The sequence below is a fragment of the Pinus tabuliformis genome, chromosome 4_2, assembly GCF_031772625.1.
Source record: "Pinus tabuliformis cultivar Carrire ecotype Pingquan chromosome 4_2, CPIR1, whole genome shotgun sequence".
In the NCBI taxonomy this organism is placed as follows: domain Eukaryota; kingdom Viridiplantae; phylum Streptophyta; class Pinopsida; order Pinales; family Pinaceae; genus Pinus; species Pinus tabuliformis.
Window position 1 is genome coordinate 1,090,496,643 of NC_142304.1, and position 27,647 is coordinate 1,090,524,289.

At 37.8% G+C, this 27,647-nt stretch overlaps 1 protein-coding gene across 3 annotated transcripts in view; it reads left to right on the forward strand.

Annotated features, from left to right (window-relative positions):
• The first annotated feature begins 16,431 nt into the window (after window positions 1-16,431).
• LOC149173437 (uncharacterized) overlaps window positions 16,432-27,647 on the forward strand; it is a 141,427-nt gene continuing 130,211 nt past the window's right edge. For 2 of the 3 annotated variants that reach the window (XM_089424607.1, XM_089424608.1), the window contains exons 1-2: window positions 16,432-17,595; window positions 18,160-18,248. In XM_089424607.1, the coding sequence (XP_089280733.1) occupies window positions 16,500-17,595; window positions 18,160-18,248 (1,185 nt within the window). In that variant the 5' untranslated portion in view covers window positions 16,432-16,499. The remainder of the gene's footprint in view (window positions 17,596-18,159; window positions 18,249-27,647) is intronic. The other variant, XM_089424606.1, reaches the window with a different exon arrangement.

Genomic DNA, 27,647 nt, shown 5'->3' on the forward strand with positions numbered 1-27,647 from the left:
GGTTGCATTTGCAAAAGGAACGCCTTACCGGAGCCTATCGGAAACTCAGACCACTCCGATATGATCCTTACACCATTCCCAAGGCTGTGGGAGACAATGCATTTGAGCTCAACATTCCCCCATTCCTTGGCCTGCACCCATTATTCAATGTGGACCGCCTTCGGCCATACTTTCCACCATTACTAGACACATCCAACATTGCAGAACAGCTCACACCCACAGAGTTAAATCCAGATTGCATGGAACAAGCTGCAACTGATCGAATCATGGACACGGAGATCAAGCACCCTTGCCAGCAGAATATCCAATTGTATCGAATTGTCAAAGTAGGCCAACTCCTTCACCAGAGCAAGTGGCTCACTATGGACCAAGTTCAGCAGAAGTTTCCTCATCTCATGGAGGAACTCAATGCAATGGGGACCATTGCTTCCTAAGGGGGGGGAGGAATGATCCAAGTGGATATTAGTGGCCACCCGCCAAGTCCACTTGGACCCCCACCATTGTTTCTTTCAGCTTTTCAGTTTCCTTAATTGTAGCATAGTTTACTATTTTTAGCAGTTTTTCGGGTCTTGAACTTCCGAAGCCGTTTTGAGGCCCTAAACGATGTTTTTTTGGGAAAACTGGGAGCAACATGGGTCCATGGACCGATGTTGCAATTCCCAAAGTTTTAGTTCTCGGATAGATCTTTCTAACGAGATATTTTGAGCGTCAAATGGAGATCATATGCCAAAGTTACGACCCCGGGAAGTTGATGTACCAATTTACCCAAATGAGGCCCACAGTGTGGAATTTCATCTTCTAGGGTTAGGTTTTTGGATGTTTAGGGTTTTCCATTGTTTCACAACAATAAATAGGCCTTCAAGCCTCATTGTAACACAGTTCAGAGGCATGTAGCCTCCACATCTCTTCTCATAGATAAGCTACCATCGCCCTAGCTAGTTTATTTCCATTTCTGTTTGTAAGCATATTTCAGTATTTTACAGTAATGAAATGAAGTATTATTTCTGCTGCATCTCTATATGTATGGTTATATCTGTAATTTTTTGCACTCCTGTTTAAATCTGGATCACGTCTATTGGGTGTTTGAGTGTTTGGTGTCTATTACGTCATCTAGTTGATTTATTTAACATAGTATGGTTGCAAGTTGGTGGAATGTTTGATTTATTGCATAATATGAATATGTCTTCAAATTATTTTGTTTTGAGATGATTGTACTAATACATATGTGTTGAGACATTTGATATGTACTTGAATGTAGTTGACAGTTGTAGCATTAGGTCTAATGACTATGAGTTGACTATGGGTTATGACATGATTGTTTGTAAAAGTTGATTTCAAAGTGATAGATATGATTGTCTTAATATTTGGAACATGTGGTTGACATGTGTGAGCAGTTGTAGGAAACATGCTTGGTATTAGCACGATGAGATAATAATTGGTGTCTTTATATAACTAACAATTGGGTGACGTGACAATACTTAGTAAGACTTAGTTGCAGCAGGGTAGAGGTAAAATAAAGGAATTGGGTAAGAATTCCTTTGGTTATGTTTGGAAATCTTAATTCCAAATGAATGAGTGCTTTGCATACAGGAAGTCTTCTTAACCTTAATATTGTCTAACATTATGTGGATACATGTTATATTCATGAACATGTACTCGACATATATGTTAGCTAGTCTCTAATTACAGGTGGATCTGTCAAGGGAATTGGAGCCCCTCGAGAGATGGCATGGACGTGTTCAATTACAAGGCAACGTGATTGACACAACAAGATAAGGTATCTGGTGTATTGTTATATTTATTTATGCATTGACAGTTATGTGTTTATGGCAGTATTATGTAGGGGATTGCATGGAAAGAAATTGCCATGAAATATTGAAGAAGGCTAAGGTTGAGCTTTCCTTGGGAACCATGGGGATTGGATTATGGCGTCTGTTGTTTGTCTTGTTCTTTTGGTTTTTACAATTGTTGCACTTGATGTGCGATTTTGAGTGTGTCTGATGCATAGCTATGCCACTTTGTTGCGGTGTCGTGTTGTTATTGGTTTTCATTGTTTTGCTTCTTGTTTGTTTCTTGGTATTTCCTTTTATGTTTTGAGTCTTGGGAATTGTTTGGGAAAGAGGAAAGTTGATGGAGCTTCGGAAGAGTTGTGTGGTACCCAACAAGTAATGTAAGACTCAAATGAAGCTTTGTGCACGAGTAAGCGCAATGGAAGGTAAGACTATGACAGCCGATTGAACTGGTTGGTCCACAGTGGTAAACGGATGGTGGGAGTACAAACATGTGAAAGGTAACCAGAAAAGGTAAAGTAAATGGATCTGAGGTGTTGGATGCCTTGGCTGTGTTGGGAACGTTATTCACAATGTCGTGCATGTTGTGCATGAATAAAGAAATTTCTCGTAACCTTGACCTTGATATCTCGTAATTATGTTAAGATCATGATTATGTTGATGTTTATATAATCTATGTTATGGACAAGTTATACCGAGGGATACAACAACGAAATGAAAGCAATGTGGTCTGCGACATGCTGGGACAAGCATGGATAAGACACTGGAAGCAAGGTTGCTTGTTAAAGACAGTATGATTTTGGATGTGTGGTATTATTGTTGTGCTCATGTTGCATATGTGATGTTATGTGCATGTATTGTTGTGCAAATATTTCATATGCAGTGCTAGGTATAGATGGTGCCATGTAGATGTTGGATATGCGGTGTTGTGTACATATGATGCTATGTACATGTTGGATATGCAGTGTTATGTAAAGGTGGTTTTGCATGCATGTTGTACATGTGACATTATGTACACATGGTGTTGTGTGCATGATTATACATGTGGTGTTGTGCGCATGTGGTGTTGTGTACATGTTATACAAGTGGCGCTATGTGTAGGTGGTGCTATGTACATGTCGTGCATGTGGCATTGTATACATATGGTGTCGCGTACATGTCGTGCATGTGGTACTGTGTACATGTGGTATTGTGTACACGTTGTACAATGGTGTAGTGTACATGTGGCGTTGTGCAGGTGGTGCCTTGTACATGTGATGTTGTGCACACATTGTGCAGGTGGTGTCGTGTATATGTGATGTTGTGCACACATTTTGCAGGTGGTGCTTTGTACATATGGTACTAGTGTATGTGTGGTATTTTGTGCATATTATACATGATGTGTTGAAGGCACGCAACACTAGGTGCATGTATGGCATGGTGTTGTATGCCGTGTGTGGTTGTATGTGTGTGAAGCACACTATGTGTATGTGCACATGGTTGAGGAGAAGGCACTGGGTGTTTTTCGGGTGTGGCAACTGATCCAGAGTGCGTATGAATACAGAGAAAGGTAGAAGATAAGGATTGATGAAAGGATAAGTATCAACATTTTATTTCAGTTTTATTACGCATGTGACTTATGATTATGGTCTATGGTGATTATATATGATCTATGATTCTAGTTTATGATGGTTACATATGATTTATAATGTTGATATATGATGGTTGTGTTTTGAGCTAACTAGATGTGATATGTTTATACATGATGTTTTGGTCAAGCAATTAATTTGACTTGTGGTGACAAGAAGCGAACAAGATTGCAAGTGTACCTTATTGACGAACTACCAATGAGGTATGATTTAAGGTTATTTCAATTTATTTAAATCTAATGTAAGTTAGGTGTTTGGAACAAGAATGCATGAACATGCTTGGTTGAGTGGCAGAAACCTAATGCAAGAATTTGCAACAACAAAAGAAATTGGAACATTTAGCAATATGCTGGTAGAACACTTTAGGAGTAGGGCCATCGTGGGACACTGGTACCCAATAGTGTCCATTGATTTCCATGAGCATGCTATGACCGGTATGATGGTTGAGGCAGGTATATGCCTTGGTTATTTGATCTTCAGATGCGAGGAAGCCTTGCTAAGGGATGGATTGCTCGGGATAGGGGCTACTAGGGAACTTGGAAGGTGACTGACTACATGGAAGGGGGTGAGTGGATTTCCCAAGGGACTGTGTAGCAGAGAAGGGAATGTCGCAAATATATTGGTTTTGGTCATTAGCATTTCCAGATGGGATCAGATGCACATTGGGAGTGTGCCCTAGAATAATGAGTTGGTAACTGTTTGTTAAGGGGACAAGCGACACTGGATTGTAGCATTGGACATTGGATGCAGATTTGACTATGACAGTGGATTCTGGACTTCTTGGGAAGGAGGTGAATCCTGGTATTACTTTGAGGGTGGAGGTGTGATCCTATGGATTCCCTTGTTGATTGATATGGGCATCATATCCTTTTATTGTTGGTTTAGCAAATGTGCATATGTGATTATTGTAAATACCGTAATGAGTTGTGTTATAAAGATCAAGTATGTGGTACGGTTGATCTTTGGTCATGTTTGATGAGCCTCATCATTGGGTAATTATATGGGCCTTAATTCACCTCCTAGCTTAGTAAAACCAACTTTCTCACAACTTATTACATGTTTTTGATTATATTTTGTTTATGAGATGAGTTAGAGTGGGATATCATGCCTAGTGGACTAATATGCATTGAATGCAGGTTTGAAGGAGAAAATCAAGGAATTTTGGCAAAGACTAAGGTTGAAACTTGAATGGGACAAGGGAGAGGGATTGTAGGAGGTAAATCCTCCTCATTTACTTCACCCCCATTCAAATATTCCTCCATTTATCACACCAGCTCGAAGTGCAAGTAGCCAAGACATGAGGATTAGAAGGCAACTGGGCAGGTGAGAGACAAAGAGCTAGTTTATCTCGAGTTTGGGAGCCGAGCCTCCCTAATTTTAAGGAATTCGTTGGGGACTTCAGTTGCATAAGTAGACAAGCATATAGCCTCATTAGGATTCAAATTTTTGTTGTAAAACTCTAAGTATTTTTGAGCTCTAGACTTGTGGAATATTTTGATGTAATTTTCTGTTTTGGTAATAAGAATGAGTTTTGTTTTGAGCTAGCATTGAGTTATCTCAGAGGGCTAAAGCTCTTGGGTCCCAACCCTAACAGCCAAGGCTCCTCTTTTGTATTTGTATTTTTAGCTTAGTTTCATAGCTTCATTGTTAATTTGTCTTTAGAGGTGTTTTCGTTACAAGTAGTGTAGATTTGATTGGTTCTTTATTAGTTTGCTTCCATTTGTGCCTTACTTCAGTAGCAAGTTAGAAGGGATAAAAGAAGCACCATAAGGCTGTCAGCAGGTGTCTTGGCCTCACTTCTTCCCTCTGGGATCATGATTTGAGGAAGGGACCCTTATGCAGCCCCAAAAACACAAATTTCTATTTCTTTCATAAGCTTTAAGAGTTTACTGTATTTAAGATAGCATTTGATCAGTTTTGCAAAGCAAGATTGCATTTCCATCTCTTTTATCTTCATTCTTGCAGTAGATCTCATCCTTGATTCCATTCCTTTCAACTACTTTCCTCATGCATAAAGTAGACAGTTAGTTCATTAATTATGCTTTTCTAGCTTATGAGAATGCTTCTTATTTACATGACTTTTGGAAATTATACATGTTTGATGCAGAGCAGGTGCTTCACGAGAAGACATAGACCTCATAGCTAGCAATCACTTTCCACTTCATCCACCATAATCATTCCTTGCTTTCCCCATTGCCTTCACTAATTTCATCATTTTACATATAAATTCTTCCAAGCACATTGAGTGAATCTGGTGCAGGGTAAGACCCGCACATACCCACAGTGTGCATTGAGTTATAAAAAGACTTTTGTCCCAGGTATTTAACTCTGCAATGGAGTCAAACCTTCAACTATATAAGTCATTAAGGCCCTCTTAATCTACAATTCCCTTTTATCGGAACCAATCACCCCGCCAAGACCTCCTATCGGGACTCATTTACCTCCTCACAACATTTATTATCCCTTTTAATGAAGCCTTCCTCAAATCTTCCTTTCGGGACTTTAAAACCCCTTTAGAACCTTTAAACCACCCTTTAAGCTGCATAGATATACTCAACCCACTTATATTGGACTTAACCTCAGAACCCTCTTAACCGCATGTATATAACCTTCCACATTGGTTATATATGGTTAATACATACAAACTTGCCCATCGGCGCTATTTCTCTTCATAACCCTTTTACAAAGGAAATGAGGACTCATTTACCTCCTCACAACATTTATTATCCCTTTTAATGAAGCCTTCCTAAAATCTTCCTTTCGGGACTTTAAAACTCCTTTAGAACCTTTAAACCACCCTTTAAGTTGGATAGATATACTCAACCCACTTATATTGGACTTAACCTGAAAACCCTCTTAACCGCATGTATATAACCTTCCCTTCCTAACATTGGTTATATATGGTTAATACATACAAACTTGCCCATCGGCGCTATTTCTCTTCATAACCCTTTTACAAAGGAAATGACTCACAAACATACCTTTTCCGCCTACCGTACAGTCTTGTCACGGCTCCCGAGGTTTAACCTCATTGCAATTGGCCTTAGCATTCTTTCCTTGGTCATGCATACATATATGCCTTCCTCTTCTTGATATGCGATTTCCCTTCAAAACTGGGAAATACACTATCGGCACTTAATTCTTCATATTCCTATTTACAAAGGAAAACGCCACCGGACATATATATCAGACTTCAAATACATTGAACCCCCGTTTATAAACACGTCGGGTCGGCCTCTTAGTCTATCACCTTTCTTCTCCTCCGAACTCCGATACTTCTGACGCCGATCGCCGATGAATCCCGACGCCGATTGTCGATAAATTTCTATCGGCGATATCGCAACTTTGCCAATCGCTCCTTTGCACTTCCGACCACCGATTGTGATTTAATCGTGACCGTTGATCTGGCCACGATCCAACGGTCCACGATTAATCATTGCTCGCTCTTTGCAAATCTCCAAGGCTCGTTCCGATCACTTTAAAAGGGTCTTCGCCGATGCGACACGATCTGGACCATTGATCTTAAGAGATCTAACGGTACCTGTGCCTCACTCCTCGTTCCTCCGTTCTTCCTTTTTCTTAGAAATTACGCTAAGTCTTCAGTGTTATCTCTGTGACCCTGGTTTCTTCAAAGGGTTCTGGACCTTTGCTATTCTGCTGCGCTATCTCTTCTGAGCTTAACTTTGTACTCTCAATTGGATCCAAAGACCCACTTTATGATTCCTCTGAATCATTTTACACCTCTGCGTATCTCTTCAGAACTCTGCCTGCACTGCAATTACAAAACCTACGGTTTCACACCAAAATCAATCATAAAACACACGTTTCATACGCTCTAACACAGTCAGGAAAACTCTGCATATATTAATGTAAAAGCAAATATTACATTCGAGACACCTTGGTCTCACACAGGCCTGATTCTCAACATTTGTGGCCTCCTCTTTCTGCCCATAGGCTTACATATATTTATATGGAAACTTTGGATTGGATTACTATGAAGGACCTGATCCCATCCTTTCCTTGAATCACTCAACTAAAGCCCTAAAGCTCGTTACAGAATGCATATGTGGCAGTTTACATTAATAACAAGTCTTCGAGAGACTTATCCATTCCATCTTTTGCTCTGTTTTAAAACAGAAAAGTCCCCTTATTCAGTTCGATGGTCCATGTCCTCTCTTATCTAATTAAATCACTAAAAGGCCTAAATTACATTAACTTGAGACTTAGGAAAACTATTTCCTATAAATACATGACCCCTTATGCCTACTATTTACAATGATTTTCCCTTGGGTGAATGCTCCTACATCAGAATCCAACCATCTCCTAACCTTGCTATTGACTTCTGAGTGATCGTAGGTCTCTTCTCACTCCATTCCACCCATCAACTACCTTCCTTAAGCTTTCCATCACCTCCAACACCCATCGTTTTGCTCACGGTTGCATCCTGTAGAAATACAGGAAATTTTGTAGGTTTCTAGTACATCCTGTAAGTTTTCCTGTAGTGGCCTGTTTTGAGGCCGAATTGAGGGAAAACCTCTAGGAAGCCCCCAAAGGTCACCCAAGGGTCTCCCACACCATCCATCCATCTCCTAAACCTTCCAGCCATCCTCAAACATCCTTAAACCACCCGCCACATCACCACAAGAGATTTTTGCATATTTGATTTCGCATGAAAACATAAAAAAGACAAAGTTGATTTAGCATTGAATTTCGGTCTTTTCCATTATTGCAATAGATCAACTCGCTCTTATAGTAGATTTCCCTTTCTTTCATCAAGAAACCAAGCTCCTTTTGAATTCATATAAATATGGCTTGAAAACCCCCAGTGGTCTCTCGCTAGCTGAACAAGTGACAAAAGGCATAACCATCACTTTTACTTAGGTATACAAAACTGTCACCTCCAAGTTTGTACGAACCCTGAGTTAATAAAGTAAAGCTGGTAGCTTAGGAGTTGCAGCATTCTTGCTGCAATACTGGTGCTCATCAATGTTTTCATGATGTTTTTCTTTTGAGCAGGTCTTTCATTGTAAATACTGCAACGAGCTAAGTTATAAAGCTCCATGGGTAGTATGTTTGCTTTTCAACGGTTTTGCTGAGGTATTGGTGTGGTTTAACACCGAGGACAATGTTCCCCAAGGGGGAGGGTTTTGTAACAACCCTGGTGAAAAGTTCATGTAATAAAAGCCAATAAAGGCAAAATAAGACCATGGGTAAGGGACACGTATTCCAAGCTGATTGTTGGGCAAAGATATCCTAGTGGGCATTACTGGATGTGTGTTTTTGGCTAAGGAAAATTAGAAAAGGCTAAGGCAAAGGCATTAAAAGGCAATTTTGGCACATTTATTTATGAAAATAAAGGAAATTACGAGAAAAGTAAGGTGAAAGGTCACATGTTGCATGTGAGGAGGAAATTGAAGGAAAATAATGGAAAATGAAGAAATTAGAGGCCTCATTAATAAAAAGGCTTACGAGGATCAGTTGGCAAGTTTCTTAGTCAGTGTTAGGCATGGTCAGCTCAAGTTTGTAGCTCTCTCATTATTCTCTCTCTCTCTCACTGTAGGTCACTTAGAGTTTTCTTGGAGCACTCTAGTTTTGGAGCAAGGAAGGAAAAACAAGCAAAGGGAAATGAAGGAAAGCAAGGATCAAGGAAAGGAAAGCAGGATCAAACAACTTCAACAAGAATACATGCTGGTAACCTTTTGCATGTGTGATTTCCTAGCTGGTCTGGACATGTTGGTGTATGGTTCTCTTGTTGTTTGTGACATGGTTTTGTCGGGTTATGACAATGGCTTTCAGCCTACCCTTGCCTTTTTCCAAATGTCATGGTGTTGGGATGTTTATTTCGATTTTTGAGCTTTGGTTTGCTGGATGGATTTTGAAATCCGGGGCAAAGGTGGTCTCAAGTTTCATTCCCAAAGGCATAGGAATCCCTTGATCGGTTTTGGTGGGATACACGGTAAAGCCTGAGGGAGGAGTCTCAGTTTAGGGCCTAGTGATCCAGGTTTGGATTGCAGTAAAGCTTGAGAGACTGGTCATGATTTAGGGCCTAGTGATCTGGGATTTGATTGCGGTAAAGCCTAATAGACAAGGAGACGAAAAATTCCTCAAGAATAATGATGGATTCTGCAGAGCATTCTAAGTTTAGTTCAGTTGTGATTGGAGCACCGAGTTTGGTGTGATCACGGTTTGGTGAGGGTGGAGGTGGTTTAACCTCTGGATTCGCTTGGTTGTTCTTGGATTGGTTGTTATATGAGATCCCACATTCATGCTCGGAATTGGCATGGGGGTGTCTAGATGAAAGAGATATTTGGTTCAGCGATGTCTATGGTCCGATGGTACGTGGAAGTCTCGAACCTGGTCAGATTTACCTATGATTAATAGAAGATAAGTTCTCTTACTTTGCACTTATTCATATGTGGATTTAATGGTTGTCATATATCTAATATTTATATGGTTTTATGCTGGTTATAAGCATGGTTATATGATTGGTTCATGTCATGGTTATTTAATGTATTTACTTGTAATTGCTAAATGGATGGATGCAAGACCTAATTGATGTATAAAAATTCAATGGAGAAGGTTGTGATCCTTCTGTTTATGTTTCATAAGTGCTTTCAGTCATTTATGCTTTATCTTGTATCCTAGGCTTGTAGGTTGCATTGATGCCAAGTGTTTGACAGAATGTCAGTCCTAGTTGGGGATGCTTAGGCCTAGCCCTGAGGTTGATTTGTATTTGTTTATATTGTCATCATGTCTTTGATGGGTTTTGAAGGTTATAACAAGTTCTGGGCAGAGGTCGAGATTCTGGGCTAGAAAAGTGGCTTAAATCTCGGGGACGCTGGCAGAAGTTTGTTGAAAAGAGTCTAGGGATGCTGACACATAGGCCTGTGAGAGAAACTTTGGCTTCTAGATGTTGTCTTGCCTATAGCATGAGAGCGATCAAGGGTTAAAAGGCTTAAATCATTAGTGGGACTTAGGGACAAGATGTCTGAGTGGCTGACATGTCTCCTGAGGGTGTTGTTGTTGATGTGGATGGGTTTGTTTGATATGTTTCATCAGTTCCATTTCCTCAAGGTCACCAAGGAAGTTGAATCCCTTATAGTGACCTCTTTCGTAACATACTGGTCGGTAGCTTGGGTGGACCTAGGAGGATGGGGTTTTACAACTTCATCATATGTGGAGAAGGACAATGAAGAAGGCAGAGGAGGGACGAGGATTTCATCTTTCAGTGATCTCAAATAAAGTCTCAAACAAAGCCAAATCAATTGTAGTCATCATCAATCCAAAGAAGAAGAAGACGATCCCAAAACAAAGAATATTTTTTCACACTTTCAGGATGTCAAGGCAAGTCTTTGAAATCTGATTCTTAGACAAAAGCAACGAAAGAGATAAAATAAAAATAATTTTATTGATCAAAATAGTGAGGACCCCAATCCTCTTGTACGACAAATAAGTGTAACAATATTTTTGACTTTTTCAAGGCTCCAACCTTGAACAGATCCCAACTCAACTTGGCTAAGATGAGGACTCCAATCCTCTCAACAACTTCCAAACTCTAACCTGGTAAAAAATAAGAACTGCAATCCTTCCAACAACTCTAAGCTCCAAATTGGTAAAAAATAAAAACTTTACAATATTACTTACTTCAAAACGGACTTCAATATGCCTTCAACAATGCTCCAAGATTTCCTTTAATGATGCTTCAACAAAGCTGCTCTAGGTATGTTGTCAAAAAGATCCAATAGTTCTCCAATTGATCTTCAATAATGCTCCATCAAGTCTTTAAGACATCTACAATATTCTTAAAAAAAAAAACCTCCATGGATGACTGCTTCAACAAGAGTTAATAAGTTTACTCCAACAAGTTTTCTTCGAAAAGCTTGCACAAAGGTTAACAACTTATTTAGGTCTTCTCCAAAAGTGTCTTTAATGATGCTTCAAGAATGATCATTACTTAGCTTAAATGAGCCAATTCATATCTATGACTTTGCCTCAAAAAATCTGCTCGTAGTCTTCCAAGATTGTTTCCAAGCTTGCTTCAACAGTTCCTCAATTTTAGCTCAAGATCTAGCCCCAAAACTCCACAAAAATTCTACTCAAATATGCACGGAAGCTTTGTTCCTATAGCCCGAAAATATGAGCTCTCCACAAGTATGAAACCTTTTTACAAGTTGAATTTTTGCTTCAAGGAGGTGGTCGAGAATCTGAGGTTCTGCTCCACAGAGATAGGTCGAAAAATGAGGTTTTGTCTCCACAAAAAATGAACGAAGGTCAAAGGTTCTATCTCCATAAAAAGGACTGAAGGTTTGAGGTTCTGTACCATTGAAAGGGCCGAAGTTTAGAGATTCTGCTCCATAGAAAGGGCTGAAATGTAGAGTTATGTAACAGACCTTTCACGGGTCTGAAATCTTAGTCACAAGATATATAAGATCTACTTCATAAAAGACAATGAAATATGCTTCAAATGAAGGTCAAGGCTAGGTTCAATTGAGGATTGGATTATGCTCCTAAACAGATCCCAAGCTAAACACGAAAAAATATCACCAAGTACCTAGACGAAAAAACTTGATCCCTTGTCTTATCTTCTCTCTCCTTAGTTCACGAGGTGTGAACTCTTCCTTGTTCTTACCTTAGATTTGAATTCTTCTATGCTTTTTTTATTGAATGGATGGGTGAAATGGAGGAATCATAGCTCCTATTTATACTTTTTCCACCATAATTTGAAAATACATGTCTTTTGGGGTTGCTCATGTACGCTGACTTATGCAAGATTGACAAAATGTAGTTTCCATCTTGAAAATTCAAAATATCCTCAACAAATAGGTGTTAGGGGGTAATTAAATTATCATTAAAAGGGCTTGAAGTCCTCTAAGAGCCTATGGTAATTTCATCCTTAGTTGAAGTCCCTTTGACATCAATAACTATTTTATTCCTCCAACAATTGTATAACTACATCAATGGAAACAACTGCAATTAGATGGTGAAGTATCTCACAATGGATTCTTGGTAGTTGCAATTGCAACACCATGCCATTCAATGCTTATATAACGTGCTTTGCATTGAGAAGTTGCATGTGACCTCCTTCTGTAATATTACATTGGGCGTGGAGAGGGACAATGAAGAAGGTGGAGGAGGATTCCTTCTTTTAGTAATCTCAAATAGAGTCTTGAACAAAACAAAAGCATCGATATTCATCATCAATCCAAATTAGATGAAAAACATCTCAGGATAGAGAACAAAGTTTCACACTTTGGGATGTTAAGGCAAGTCTTTGAAATCCCATTCCAAAATGAAGGCATCCTTCGCCTCTTTCTCAAACCATCCTTCCTCAATCCATGAATTTTAATGATCACATGCTATTATCAAACTCCAAGTTGAGTATTGCATTGTTTGATGATATATATAAAGAATCTATCAAAGTTTCAAATACAATCTACAACATTTGCCAACTTACAAAAATTTCACCTCAAAATCTCTTTAAGCAATCTTTCCATTAGGGTTTCATTTCAACCACTCTGTGAGAGAAACATGGGCAGTAAAGGCAACACTAACAAGAAAGCCTAAAATAACATCGTTCCCTTAAAGCTAAGGAGAGCAATGAATCCTTGGGTTCCTTTTTAGTGAAAGCATACAAAGAGTTTTATATTGTAGCCTAGTGGAGGTGGCTCATTTGGCTACTATATAAAGAGGGAGTAGGGGAAGTTCCCTTGTCTTTTTTGACATTGATGGGATCCACTTCCTTGTTATTCTTTTACATTTTCCCTATTTTTAGGGTATGAATAAGGGGGATTAATGCTTAATGTCATAAATTTCGGTGTTGCTTCCAACATCGAGACAAGTTTGTTATAGATTGCTTTGTTAGATTCAATTTCAAATACCCCTCCTTTATTTCTAGTGATTTTTGGATCACCTCCAATGTTTGTTGAAACTAACACGTAGCCTTTACCAATTAGGAACATACCTTATAGAACCTGATCGCCTTTTCCACATCTTCCATAGTTTTCTCATTTCCCAACTCTTCATTAATTATAGATATTACCTCTATTGTCATGTCTCCCTTTGTTTTTCCACATTCCTCCATTCCTACTCTTTTTCAAGATGCAAACAATCCCTCATCAAATGATCACGTACATGGAATTTTCCAATAGTTGAGGATTTGTATTTGGGCCTCACTTCCTCAATAATTATTACAAAGATAGAAAATATAGTTGCATGCGTAATGACATATTTAATCCCATGTGTAATAAGCCATTGATTATATGCACAATACAAAAAATAACAGTTTATTTGATCTCTAACCACAATGCTTAACCAACATTGGCCACAAAAGTCTCACTATAAAACTCTAAAATCACTCGTTCGAAGGAAGTCACTTCTTCTTCTCTATAAACCTTCACCTTCATGAGCTTAGCATAATCTTCACAATTGATCACTCCATCAATGGTAGTAGTAGTAGTGTGATGGCGAAATGTCTCATGTGTTAGAAAATTATATATTACAGAACAATGGAACACATAATATATTGCAGAAATATAAACATAGAAAAACGCATAAAACAAGAGAGACACAAGTATACGTGGTTCACCCAGTTTGGGCTACGTCCACGGAGAAACAACCAATCCTTCTTTTATTATATTATCCAACAAACTGAAGAGACACAACCTGCAGCAGATCCGCTGTAACTCCCTCTTTGCTCTCAATCTCCTCTCTCTTCCTCACTCAGAATACAGATCTTATATAGACGCAATACAATTCCCTCATATATAGTGAGGGGTTGCCTTCTAGGGCAAAAAGTCCTAAATTAAACATAACTTCTACTGTTAGATCATCCGCCTAATGAACGACCCAAATTGACTAGAAATTACTATACTTTTACAAGGCAATTCTACATTTGTTTTTAGCTTTGGGGGCGCTGCCCCCGAAACCCCCGCGGGGGGGGACAAGTCCCCCTTGCACCCCCCGCGTGGAGGGGTGTATAATTTTCCTGGGGTATACATCTGGCTGAGACCTTTGAATACAGAAGATAATCAGGCTCCACACCCAACATCATGATCAATTCTTAACAATAACACCATGCCACTCAAAACCCATAAGAATGTGTTTTATATAACAAGTTGTCTGCAACCTCCTCCTTCAATACTTCATCAAATTGTCGAGAAGGGATGGGGATTCCTTCTTTGAAAGGCAAAAAAATGATTTTCATCGTCAAATCCAAATAACAAAAAGAAGGCTTCAAAACAAAGAATATAAATATTTAGTTGCATGTGTAATAAGTCATCACTTAGGTAGACAATTAAAAAAAAATATAGTTTAAGTAGGAGACAATTTCACCCAAAATATAGATTTTTTGGCACGTTTTTGGAAAAACCTAGTTGAATTTTTTGTAAATCCAAATTACAGTTGTTAAACTATAGAATTTCAGGTGCCTTGGGGTTTTTGAACCTATTTCTACCTTCAAATTATGGATTGAAACACTTCTAAATCAAAATTTTGCAAAATAAAAAAATCATCAAATTTCGGTGAAAAAATTACCGTTTAAAAGAAATTATCACCTCATTAAACAATGCCACAAAAAAAATACCAAGACATATGATATCACTCTAATGCTTAATTACTACTTTAACCACATAAATCATAAAATAAAACACCAAAACCTCTAATCCAAAAAAAACTACTACTTCTTTATAAAGGTTAATCCAGAAAAGCCTACCATTTCATAAGTAATCTCTCCATCAATAACAATGATAATAGTTAGATGGAAATAATTCAGAATCAAATTTTAACAACATTAAGATCATACCATAACAATGATAATAGTTAGATGGAAATAATTCAGAATCAAATTTTAACAACATTAAGATCATACCACTTGAAACTTACAATTATGCACTCTATCTCCATCATAATTTGCAAAATACAAAATACAACCATATTTTTGTAAGATAATCTTCGGCAAAATCACATAGCGAATCTTTTGTCGACGCGTTTCGAACCAACTAGTGTGGTTCATCGTCAGGACAAGTTGAAGAACCAATCTAGCTTAGCGTGAATAAATAGAGTGTGCAGAGATCCCAACGGCTACATTTCTAACGGCTAATTTGACCAAGAGACCCTGGTCAAACTACTAAAAAATTATTATTCAATTAATATTTCTCTAAAAAGCTAAATATAGGTAAATATTTGGTAAATTTTAAAATAATTAGGTAAATCTACTGGTAAATTTAAAATAATCAGGTGTATTATTCTTATTATGTACCTATTTTAATTAAGATGGTTATTGTATCCCTTAATATATCATATTTAAATATTATTCCAATGTAAAGGTACCAAACCCTGTTTTTCTACTAGATAGTTGTGTGATAATTAATTCAAGGTCTTTGGTAAGTTAGATCTATACCAAATTTAATATTTTAATTAGATTGGTCATTAAGTCAATCAGCTAAATAACTAAATAATAATCTAAATCTTCTATTACTATTATTAGAGAATTAGCTATATTAGGTGAAAAATATAACTAATATTATGGTAAATCATAATTACCTAATAATAGTTATTCCAAGGTGAACTATTATTACTAATAATTTAAGGTCGATAGTTTATTAATAAAACTAATGTTATTGGTACCTAAAACATTAAAAATATTTTTATTCCAAATTTATTAAGGTTAATAGTGTCATTATTATCTAATATACGTTAGGTCTATATCATATTTATTATTTAAATAAATTGGTCAATAGATTAAAAGTTTATTAGATAATCTAAATCATCTTGATAGATCTAAACAGTTTGTTCAACTACAACCATATTTATTATTAATCTATACAACATGAAAAAATTCCAAACCAAAAAGTAAAAACGTAGTTTAATCGGCTTTAAAATTTCATTTATGATAATATTTGGTTGTATTTGTAATGAGTTATGTGACCACTAACTCTGCTAAACCGCTACCGGCCACGGAGATCATATATGATAGAAAGCTAAAACCTCCGAAGAAGTTGCTGCTTCTTCCCTATAAACCTTTACCTTTACCATCTTAGCCTTTTTTTTTGCTTCAAAATTTTAGCATCCTCTTGTTCGATCAATGGCTGCAGCTGCAGTTGGATGGCGAAGTGTCTCACGATGGATTCATGGCAGCAGCAGGACCACGACACTGAAAGCTCAGAGCAATGCGCCTTACGCCAGGAAGTTGTCTGCGACCTCCTCCTCCGATACTTCATCAGATGTGGAGAAGGGCAACGAAGAAGGCGGAGGGGCGGGGATTCCATCTTTCAATGATCTCAAACAGAGTCTCGAACAAAGTAAAAGCAGCAGTAGTCATCATCAATCCAAAGAAGAAGAAGAAGATCCCAAAACAAAACACTTTGAGGATGTCAAGGCAAGTCTTCGAAATCCCATTCCTCGACGAAAGCAACCCCAGCCTCTTTCTCGAACCCTCCCCGGACAATCCACGAATTTTGGTGATCACGCGGTATTTTCAGACCACAAGCCGAGTGTTGCATCACTGGATGAGATACGTAAGAATCTGTCAGAGTTTCGAATGAAATCTGCAGCACCTACTAGCTTCCAGAGATCGCCCCCAAAAAGCTATTCTTCAAATGATCAGGCCGCCGGGGTTTCATTTCAAGCTCTCTACGAGAGCAGCAAAAATAACAATAATAGGCAGGAGCAGGAGCGGCAGCAGGAAGGCAAAGAGAGGTTATCTTTCCAAGCAATCCGAGAAAGTCTTCAGCAGCTCCGTTCCAATAAAGCTAAGGAGAGCAATGAATCTTTGGGTTCCTTTTCACTCAAAGCCTTTGGAGAGAGTCTCAGATTGCAGCCTGGTGGAGGTGGGGCAGCTCCTCCTCCTTCTTCTCTTCCTTCATCTGTGTTTGGGAGGGAAATGCGCGAAAAGGTTGGCGGAGATTCTCAGCCTACAGCAGCAAAAACAGAGTTTATGAAGTTGTATAGCTACGAAGAATTGGGAGATAAACTGAGGAAACTCCGTCCAGATGTCCAACACGAGGAAAAGAAGGGGTCGGGGTTTTCCCTCAGTGAGCTCAACGAGAGGCTGCAGAAATTGCGCGAAATAGAAGAGAAGGAGACGGAGTCGAAGATTGGTGGAATTTCGTTCAAAGATTTGAGGGAAAGCCTTGTACAATTGCGCATGACTACAGAGAGTTCCAACAAAAAATCATCACGTAACTGTCTATCTCCCATTCCCATTCATTGATATAAAATTGTTAATGTAATCTAATTTCTTTCTTTTCCTTAAACCCTGTATCCTGATACGCTTTTAGACTACAAGAAGCATCTTTATCTAGGAAAAGCGGCGAAGTATTGACGTCTATGCTCATCTTCTTTTCAATATTTGTGCTTCGGCTAAATCTGTTTGCCCATCTTTATTCTTAATATGTTACCTATGTCTCTACGTTGGTTAAACATTAAACCCATAATATTTTATTGACTGGGTATTTGCATGTCCTTGTCAATTGAAACTCTGAACTTTTCTTTTCCTTCATTGTAATTTCGCTGTAGTGCATAAACTGTAAGTCTTGACCTCAATTCCTTATTGGAAAAAGAGGAATTCAAATCTTGCAGTGCTGTTAGCCGAGATGTGTTTTTCCCACATCGGATAAAATATTCTCACTGATGTTCTAGATATTTTAGACTCGGTATAACCTGATCCTAGTCTTGTTGTGTGCAGCATTTACATTCTCTATCTTTGCATAATAAATACTGAACTCACTGCCTTGTTCTTGTAGTGCAGAGATTGGCTTTGCTGGGACAACTGGGAGGGCAGGTAACACCAAATTTCATGCTGCAGCCTCCAAAGGATCATTTGATTGAACAGGTATTTAGTTGCCATCCTTTCTAGCTATTATCTTCCTTTAGTGTCGTAATCATTCTCATGGATACCATTTGATAGTGCATGGATAATTTGATTTAGTTCTAGAGTGAGTCAGTTATTGATTTTGATTCTGCAGAGGGCTTTGAAGGACACAAACGTACAAGGAGATTTTCAATTGCTTTTGAGCAAAAGCAGTTCAATTTCCATGCCCAGTGTCTAAAACTATGAAATCAAAACTTCCTAGGCTTGTTTTCATTCTCATGGATACCATTTGATAGTGCATGGATAATTTGATTTAGTTCTAGAGTGAGTCAGTTATTGATTTTGATTCTGCAGAGGGCTTTGAAGGACACAAACGTACAAGGAGATTTTCAATTGCTTTTGAGCAAAAGCAGTTCAATTTCCATGCCCAGTGTCTAAAACTATGAAATCAAAACTTCCTAGGCTTGTTTTCGTACTAGAAACGTTTCCAGCAGAGAAGCTGTGAAAAATCTCTCTCAGGGAACGTCTGGGAAACATTTCTTAGAAGGAGGAATGCATAGAAACATTTCCTAGGTGTTTATTGGCAGTTTCAAGCACAGAAATGTCTGTCAGTCAATTTCAATTAACTTAAATCCTGCACATTAAATCATCAATTGGGGGCTGCAGACTTGGGAGATACTAACACAGTATGTGCAGAGTTTAGGGCATCAATGGGCTTTCTAACCTATGGAAGAAAATCTGAACTTCTAATTGAATGTTACAGAATGGAAACAATACTTCTAAAACCAAACAACTCAAAAACAATAATACAAAGATTTTGTTCATTGGATGGCACACTCAGAGAAAGGTTTTGCTGGGCACAGAGGACAGTCTTTTGCTCAAGCAATATTCCAAAGTGTTTCTGTCTCATTTCCAACTTCAGTGGGACTTATCCTTATATAACTGTTGTCGAAGAAAGGGTGTACATGTAAATATGAAAAACAAAGTAAATTACTGAATACAATTTATAATTTATAAGAGATCTCTGATCACTGGGTTGTCAACACCATCTCTTAACACACACATTCACAGGTTTCAATTCTTTCACTGTCTTAAATGAGAGTGTTCATGCAACAGATAGGGAGTTACAAAGGGAGTTTCAAAGTGTCTTTCAGCCCTTAAGTGAGAGATCTTGTTTCTGCAAACACACAACAAAACGTAAGCAATGAAAGCAAGTAACTGAACTAAGCAGTGAAACACATTAACCATGCAATTAATGAAAATGAATTACAGTGTAACTGTCACTTCTACGTTATGCTACAGAATAAAGAAAAAAACAGAGCAACATGGACTTAGTTGGTGGGCGGTCCCGATTGGTGTCACACTGCTTGGAAACTACAGTATCACACTCTAATCACACACAATTTACAAATAATCCTAGACCACTAGCATCAATACTTTGTATTAATTAGAAACGAGTCTCAGAGATACATAGTCGCAAACCTGCATTGTCTTAGTGATCTAATGAACTGATAACTTTTAAACAAATTACAGAGATGATTTACAATTGACAACAACCTCAACATTGCTGTTCGCATGAGTTATATAGGTTTTACATTGCACAACACGACGAACAGGTGGACTTTGTTGAGTCCCTTGTTTTGTACGTTGTTAACACCAAATATATATCGTGATGGACAAAGGTTGGTAGTCTGATGGATTTTCTGACAACTTTAGACCACGATCAAGCTGGAAGGTATGAAAATAGCAGAGGTTGTTGCCACAGCTCGATCTGCTTTCTTGGACGTGCCATTTTTGGAACACTTGACCATAGGTTTGACTGTGAACAACACACACCCTGTCCAACCTGGAACCGTTCTGATGGACATAGAAGCATCTTGAGGCATCTAGGAGGAAAACCCATGTCTTGGTTATCTTTCTAGAGGTGCGCAGACATGCCGATCATTGAGGTGGGTTATTGGATCCTTATATAGGTTACCGGACCTGGACTGATTAAATTGTCATTAGTAGCAAATTAACTTTTAATCTCTCTAATTCACCAAAAAACAATGGAAAAAATCATTAATTAAACAACAAAATTACCTTGTAGCCTTTTAAGTGACTTTTCTACTGAAAGTATGAAACAAGGGGATAGTAATGAGGTAAAAAGGAAAGGATTATATGATCGAAAGGAGGTAATTGGCAGTGAAAATGGCATCAATTGAGATCCCTGACAATGTCATTTATGTGCTGTAAACCTATGTTGCACTGGTTTTTGGGATGCGGGAACGACAGGGAATGGGGCAACGACGGGGAATGGGGCAACTTTGTATCAAGTATTTATGGAAAGAAGGAAACTACCTCATTGAATGATCTATGGTCATTATGCAAGATTGAAGAAACCAGATTGAAGGAAAAGAACAACGTTGGATCAAGTGAACAAACTCAAGCATATGCAGCTATGGCAAGGAAGAAAGGGAAGTCTCGAAAAAGATTTCAAAAGAAAATTGACATGTTTAAGATTCAATGCTATGAATGTAATGAATGTGGGCATTTCAAAAGGAATTGTCCTAAACTCAAGAAGGACAACAAGAAGAGAAATGAAAGAAATGAAGCCCATGTCACCGAAGAAGAAGAACCTAAAAAGAAGAAGTCAAAGAAGGAAGAAGTGAAAGACCTTTACTATGACTGAGATAACAATACTTAGTTCTTTTCAGTTTGTAGAAGATAACAATACCAAGAAGGACAACAAGAAGAGAAATGAAAGAAATGAAGCCCTTGTCACCGAAGAAGAAGAACCTAAAAAGAAGAAGTCAAAGAAGGAAGAAGTGAAAGACCTTTACTATGACTGAGATAACATCATATACTTAGTTCTTTTCAGTTTGTAGAAGATAACAGTCATGATGGAAAGCATCACAAGTATGATAGGATGCATTATAGCAAAGATTGAGATGACATCATCATAGAGGCATGGAAGGATAGCCGAAATAGAAGTCTATATGGTTGAAGCAGTCATCATACATGATAGAAAGAAAGTAGCTCATGGCATCTTCATTAGAAGCATAAAAGAATAGTCAAAGTAACAAATCGAATAATTGAAGCAAGTCATCTAGCAAAATAACCAGATAAGAGATCATCACAACTCATCATCATTAGAAAGAAGCATTTGCAGAATGAGGATCATCAAGATCCTCCATTGGAATCTTTGTTAGAAACTTAGAAGATTTACCTCTACTTAGAAGAAGCATGTGTCTCGTAGATAGTCTACATTCCACCTTGAGTGGGATCCACAATTTAAAGGATGATGGTAGGATAACAAATATGTGCAGCATGTCAAGTTGGTTGAAGTATTTTCATCTTCAAGCAAGGAAAAGAAGCTGCAGAAGGAAGTCTAGATGACCACATGAAGGAAGAGGTATGTATATATTTGGTAATAAATAGATAAAGTCATGTCATCACATGGTTGCAAATAGAATGATTAGAATGCTCTATCTCATGAACGTGATGAAAGAAGAAGAAACTCTTCCATTAGAATGATACAAGTAGGCATGTAGACAACGTGCCTTGAACTCTTCTACTTATTGACAAGATGAAATCAACATAATAAGACCTCATGTAGAATATGAGGTGGTTGGCAACGATGGTTCCTATGATAAAGGAACTATGTATGGAAGATCTTGAGAAAGCAATATGTGAATAAGGTGGAAGAAGAGTTCTTGAAAGATGTATCTATAGTCACGTGATCAACATCTGATAACAAGAAGGATTAGCTATGACATCTCCATGGAGAACGTACGAAGACCTTGATATATATGCTGGAAAAGGAAAACCTTGGTAATGTATGTCTTGGAGATGGATTCATACAACATGCGAAAGAATGTTGATGTTGCAAGAAGCAAATGTCATGACAAAGGGCCATAATAAAGAGGTAATATTGATTCGATGTTCATTTTTGATTTTTGAAAGAAAGCATCTGGTTGGGTTGTCATAGGGTTACCGAAAGAGGGTTGTAGAAGTTCATCTACAACTAAGATTGGATGGAAGATCCTGAAAGAAACATGACTTGGAAAAGGTAGCAGTATGAAGGATAGCCAGATGATGACAAGAAGGTCACTTCCCGATGAAGAGAAGGATGGCATGACTATTGGTTCAACACTATGTTTCGTTGAAGGGAAGTGATGTAGAAGATGGCCGAAGCCCTACGAAGAAGCTATGAAGAAGAAGGCTCCATGATAAAGAAGTTGAAGTTCATCTATGACATGATGATGCAGAAAGGAGGAGCTATACGAGCCGCTGATAGTACCATGATCTCCACCAAAGAGCAGATAGTTGCTGTTGTAAACAAGCCCCTAGTTAGGAGGGAGTTTGGCCAAGTCCATAGGTAAGAGGGAGATTGGGTATATTCCTTTTATAGGAATGAGTAGATCCTCCCTAGTTGAGAGGGAGAGATAGACACATTATTCTTGTCTTCATGTCATGAAGAAAGAATGGAAGATTGGGTAAGCATATGATTTCGATACTCTTTGAGGATGGGGTAGGGTATCCAATAGGTAAGAGTATAGTCGAAGAGGAAATTCCATGAGGATGTGTAAATCCAAGATGGGAATGGTCCAAGAAGGACATACCTCATGAACATCCGGATGGGGTATGTGCCTTGAGAGACAATGATGAAGGTGTCTATAAATCATTTGTCTCCCCAACATTGTGCTCTAATCTTGTGGAGAGATAAAGTTGTTAGTCAAGGCCTTGCTATATGACAATGTTGGTTGATATGATGAGATGCACTGATATAAGTTGAATAAATATCTTATGAGATGGCTTACCAATCCGACTCTTCTTATGAGAATTCTTCAGTATGAGAATGTCCAAGTACCATGTATGTATTATGAATACCTCCCTAGTTAAGACGGAGTGTTGAAATATGTAACAAGGTTTGGTCTTCATAAATATGAAATGTACTCTTGATCCTTGTATATTGTAAAAAGAAAGAAATATTATTATTATTGTTGTAGCACGGGTTTCATGCTCAAGGTCAATTTATTTATAGGTCAAGCACCCATTGAGTGCTTATAGGGTTTGTCATAGAGTCAAGACATCAATAGAGTCATTGTCATATATGAAAGACCCCATTGGGCATCTTGTAACAAGTCAAAAGAATTTTTGTAAGTCAAAAAGTGTCAAAAGACTCCCTCCAAGACAAGTTAGCCTAAGTAGAGATAAGTCAACCTCATAAGGGCCATTCGAGCTCCTTGGAAGATATATATAAGAGTGCCATTGACCTCATTGGAAGGAGACATACTCACTAAAGTTCGATCTTAAGGACAAGAAGGAAAGAAGCCTAAGACCTAGTGAAGAGGAAGAAAACTAAAAGAAGAAGAAGAAAAGCAAAGTTTTTGAGGACTGTCTTGGGTCACCATTTCTCACACGTGCGAGGAAAACTAGGGCACATTTTGTTGCTGCATAACAAAAATTACAGTCACCTTAAGGAGCCGAAAGTTGGGGTCATAAGGATCAAGTTTGTAGGCCAAGTCATCAAGGAAGGATAAGCACCCCAAGCGAAGGAGAAAGAAGGCAAATTTCACCATCTTTTCCCACACGTGCAAAGCTAGGGTTTTTGCAGTTAAGCTGAAAGTTGCAGTCAAAATTGTAGGTCCAAAATTTTGGTCAAAGGAGAAGTTGCAACTACTATAAGGCAAGGTTGACTTGGGTTGACTTTGTTAAAAGCAAGTTCATCAAGGAGAAGTTTGACTTGGTCTTGGAGGGGTTTTTGACAAGGGTCTTAGGTCTTAGAATTCGTCATTTGAAGATTCTATAAGAAGAGAAGAATTTTGTGGGTTTTCCTCTCAAGAGGAGAGATTTTGGCCCTGGCTAGCAACCTATATTTTGTGTCTTCTTCTCTCATTGATGTTAATAGTTTGGTAGCTGTTTGATGATAAAAGAACATTATAATAATCAAGTAAAGAAGAAGCTAACTACAAGTACATCAAATTAAGTAAAATAACATCACAAACAGTTAACAAAGTAAGAGAAATCACCCTAACCTAGCTGCCCATGATTTCTCAACATATTACACCCCTACAGAGGATTGTAAGTGTCTGGGAGTATTTTGCCTAATATTAGGCCATACAGATATCCATATACACAAGAATGCGAGATGGAACACATGGTTTAAGAGATACTAAGTGAAAGTATCATTTAGCCAAGCCAAAGCACTTTTTTATCACCAATGGTCATGGTTTACAAGAAGCAAGGCTCTTGGATTATGTGTCTAGACTATTGAGAACTTAATAGACTTTCGATTAAAGATAAATTCCCCATTCCCTCAATTGATAGGTTATTATATGAATTACATGGAGCAATTTATTTTACCATGTTGGATCTGTCGCATAGCAAATTCCATTAATGTTTTACAGAGGTTATGAGGTATTCAAAAATTTCTTCTTCTTTTTTTCTAGCTTGACAGTAAGCTCTGATACCACTTTGTAACACACTCAGTGCCTTAATGCTTGATTAAGGATATCGGGTATCAATTTTTTTTTTCCTTCACAACCTTAACAATTAATTCTGATACCACTTGGCCACATACCCCTACTAAATTTATCCTAACCACACTTGCAAAAACTTGATTTTCATCTCTCATACATTTTGTCAAACACTTTACATGTAAACCTTTCTTCAAATACTTTGTATACAACCAATTAAGTAGTCTTTTTCTTGTAGACATTTTGTATGAAATCAAATAAGAAACATTGCTCTGATTCCACTTATAACATACTAACTGAAATATACCACTCAATCATGCAACTTTTGATTTCTGCCTTTGAGGTATTTTATCAAATAGTTTGTATGCAAATTGTAATAAAACACCTTTAACACATTTCTTCAAATGCTTTGCATGCAAATAGACATAGATCAACTACAACAATACTATTATACAACAATGCTAACATACAACAATATTATACCCATCCAAAACAATAACATTTTTATTGGGGCATTTCATCAAACAAATAATATGCATTGAATCAGTAAACCATTTAGGCATTTCTTCAAAGTTCAAACAGTTTGCATGCAAATTAATATAGCAACTTCCTCGGGGCATATCTTCTAAATTATAGCAGTCCAAGTTCTGAAAACTCAACCACATGATCAGTTGGAGTTCCCCTCACTATGGTCCAAGTTTCAGTCTCTAGAACCTCACAAATGAAAAGTTATAGTAGAAATGTCAACATGACCTGTTTTATGCATGATCTTAGGAGCATCCAGAAAGCTCGGCTTCCTCTGATCATATGTCCTAAATTATCATGACCCAAGGTTTGAAAGTTGGATCAGATGATCAATGGGATTTACCCTCATTTTGGTCCAAGTTTTGGCTTCTGAAACATCTTAGAAGAAAAGTTATTGTAGAAATGTCAACTGGATGGCTCTAAGGACTAGGAGTTGTCGCTATACTTCATGAAAACATCCATTATAGAATGTGATGCATTAGGTCATGGCATTGGAATTGTACTAATGAAAGGAGGAGGATCTTTGGCATTTTTGAGGCAGTATTTGGGAAAACACTTAGAAATGTTGGTTATATTACATGCAGTGAAACAATGGTGGCCTTATCTATTGGGCAAACATTTGAAGAGGAAAAAATATCACGACAACATGAAAATTTTCAGAAGAACAACATAAGTTGGTCAACAAATTGTTGGGATTTGACTTTGAAATTCTGTAAATAAAAGGTAAAGACAATGTGGTAGCTGATGCACTATCAAGAAAGAAAGAATGCACAAAGTCCTTACTGTTGGCTATATGCATCCTGCAAGTAGAATGGGTGAAGGAAGCAAGGACATAATGGTCACAAGTCTCAATTCCAAATCAACTCATTCAAGAAGTATGTTATGAATGTAAATAATTAATGGTAAATATTTAAAAAATGATTAGTGTGCTAAGGAGGCATGTCTCAAAAGGCATGACTGTTCATGAAAGGGCACCTTCCTAGGTATATAAGCGAGCCCTCATTTGTAACAATCATATCTCATATCACTTGTGTTCAAACATCCTTATATAAATATATTATTCGTTCCATGATGGACATTCTTATATTCCAAATATTCTAAATATTATGCTGCGCATACGAACTTTGTTTGTAACATTTGGTATTAGAGCTTCCTCCAGTAGCGTAGATGCTTGTATGGAAACACTAGTGTCGATATAAGCTTCTTCGCTATCAAACTCGACAGGAAGAGCACTTGGTGTGGGTTATGAATTGGCCTTTGAATATATTGTACATAAAATGATCAAACTTGTCACAGGGGTTGATCAGATTCATGTAAAAGTCTTTTGCATCCTCTTATCTTTCGTTACTGGAATATGATCTGACTAGGCTTAAATATTCTGTAATATTACTCGACAGATCTGTTCGTGGGCACTTGGGTTGGTTCATCGACTTTTCTATCTGCTTTTCCAACAAACACACGAGGCACAAACTCTTTTTGGGCGGCATTGTATTGTTGGTCGGTGAGCGGGGTTTGATAATCGACAAGTAGTGGGTGGCGATGACACCGACTGTGGAGGCGCCTCCGGCGACGGGTGTGGTTACATACGATAGCCCATTGAGTGCAGGTATTTTATTTTATTTCTTTTTTTTTAACCCTTAATTTTTTTGTTTTAATATAATTAATATTTTTTAAACTTTTGATTTTTGATTTTTTGGACTTTTTTTATTGTAATTTTTTATGTCATGAATGTAAAGAATTAATGATTAATAGTTAAACAATGATTAGTGTACTGAGGAGGCATGTCTCAAAAGAGATGACCTTGTTCATGAAAAGGCATCTGCCTAGGTATATAAGCAGGCCCTCATTTGTAACAATCATATCTCATATCACTTGTGTTCAAACATTGATATATAAATATATTATTCGTCCCATGAAGGACATTCTTATGTTCTAGATATTCTGAATATTATGCTGCGTATACGAACTTTGTTCATAACATTTGGTATTAGGGCCGCATTCTCCTATCCCGGCGTTTGGCCATCAACTCTCCGTAAACTTTGTTGCCATTGAAGCGTTTCGCTACACAATTTTGGAGATTCTCCATTTTGTCGTCAGGACTTTGGCCATTAAAAAAAGAAAGAAAAAGAAAAAAGAGAATTAAAAAAAGGGCTATATATATAAGTTCAAAATAATAATAATAATAATATTAAAAAAATAATAATAAAAAGCAAATAAAAAAAGAAAGTTAAAAAAACAATTGTCAGACCACCACCAAGCAGCGTTTTGCAGTCGACCGACGGCTGCCCAAAAGCCGAGCCGCCACCTCAGTTGCTGTCAAACATTCACGCCATCACCACTAGATAGCAACCACCCATCGCCAACCAAATATTCCACCTCCAGTCGTGCATAGCCTGCATATTGGTCCCTATCCCTCTGCCATTCGAATTGTGGT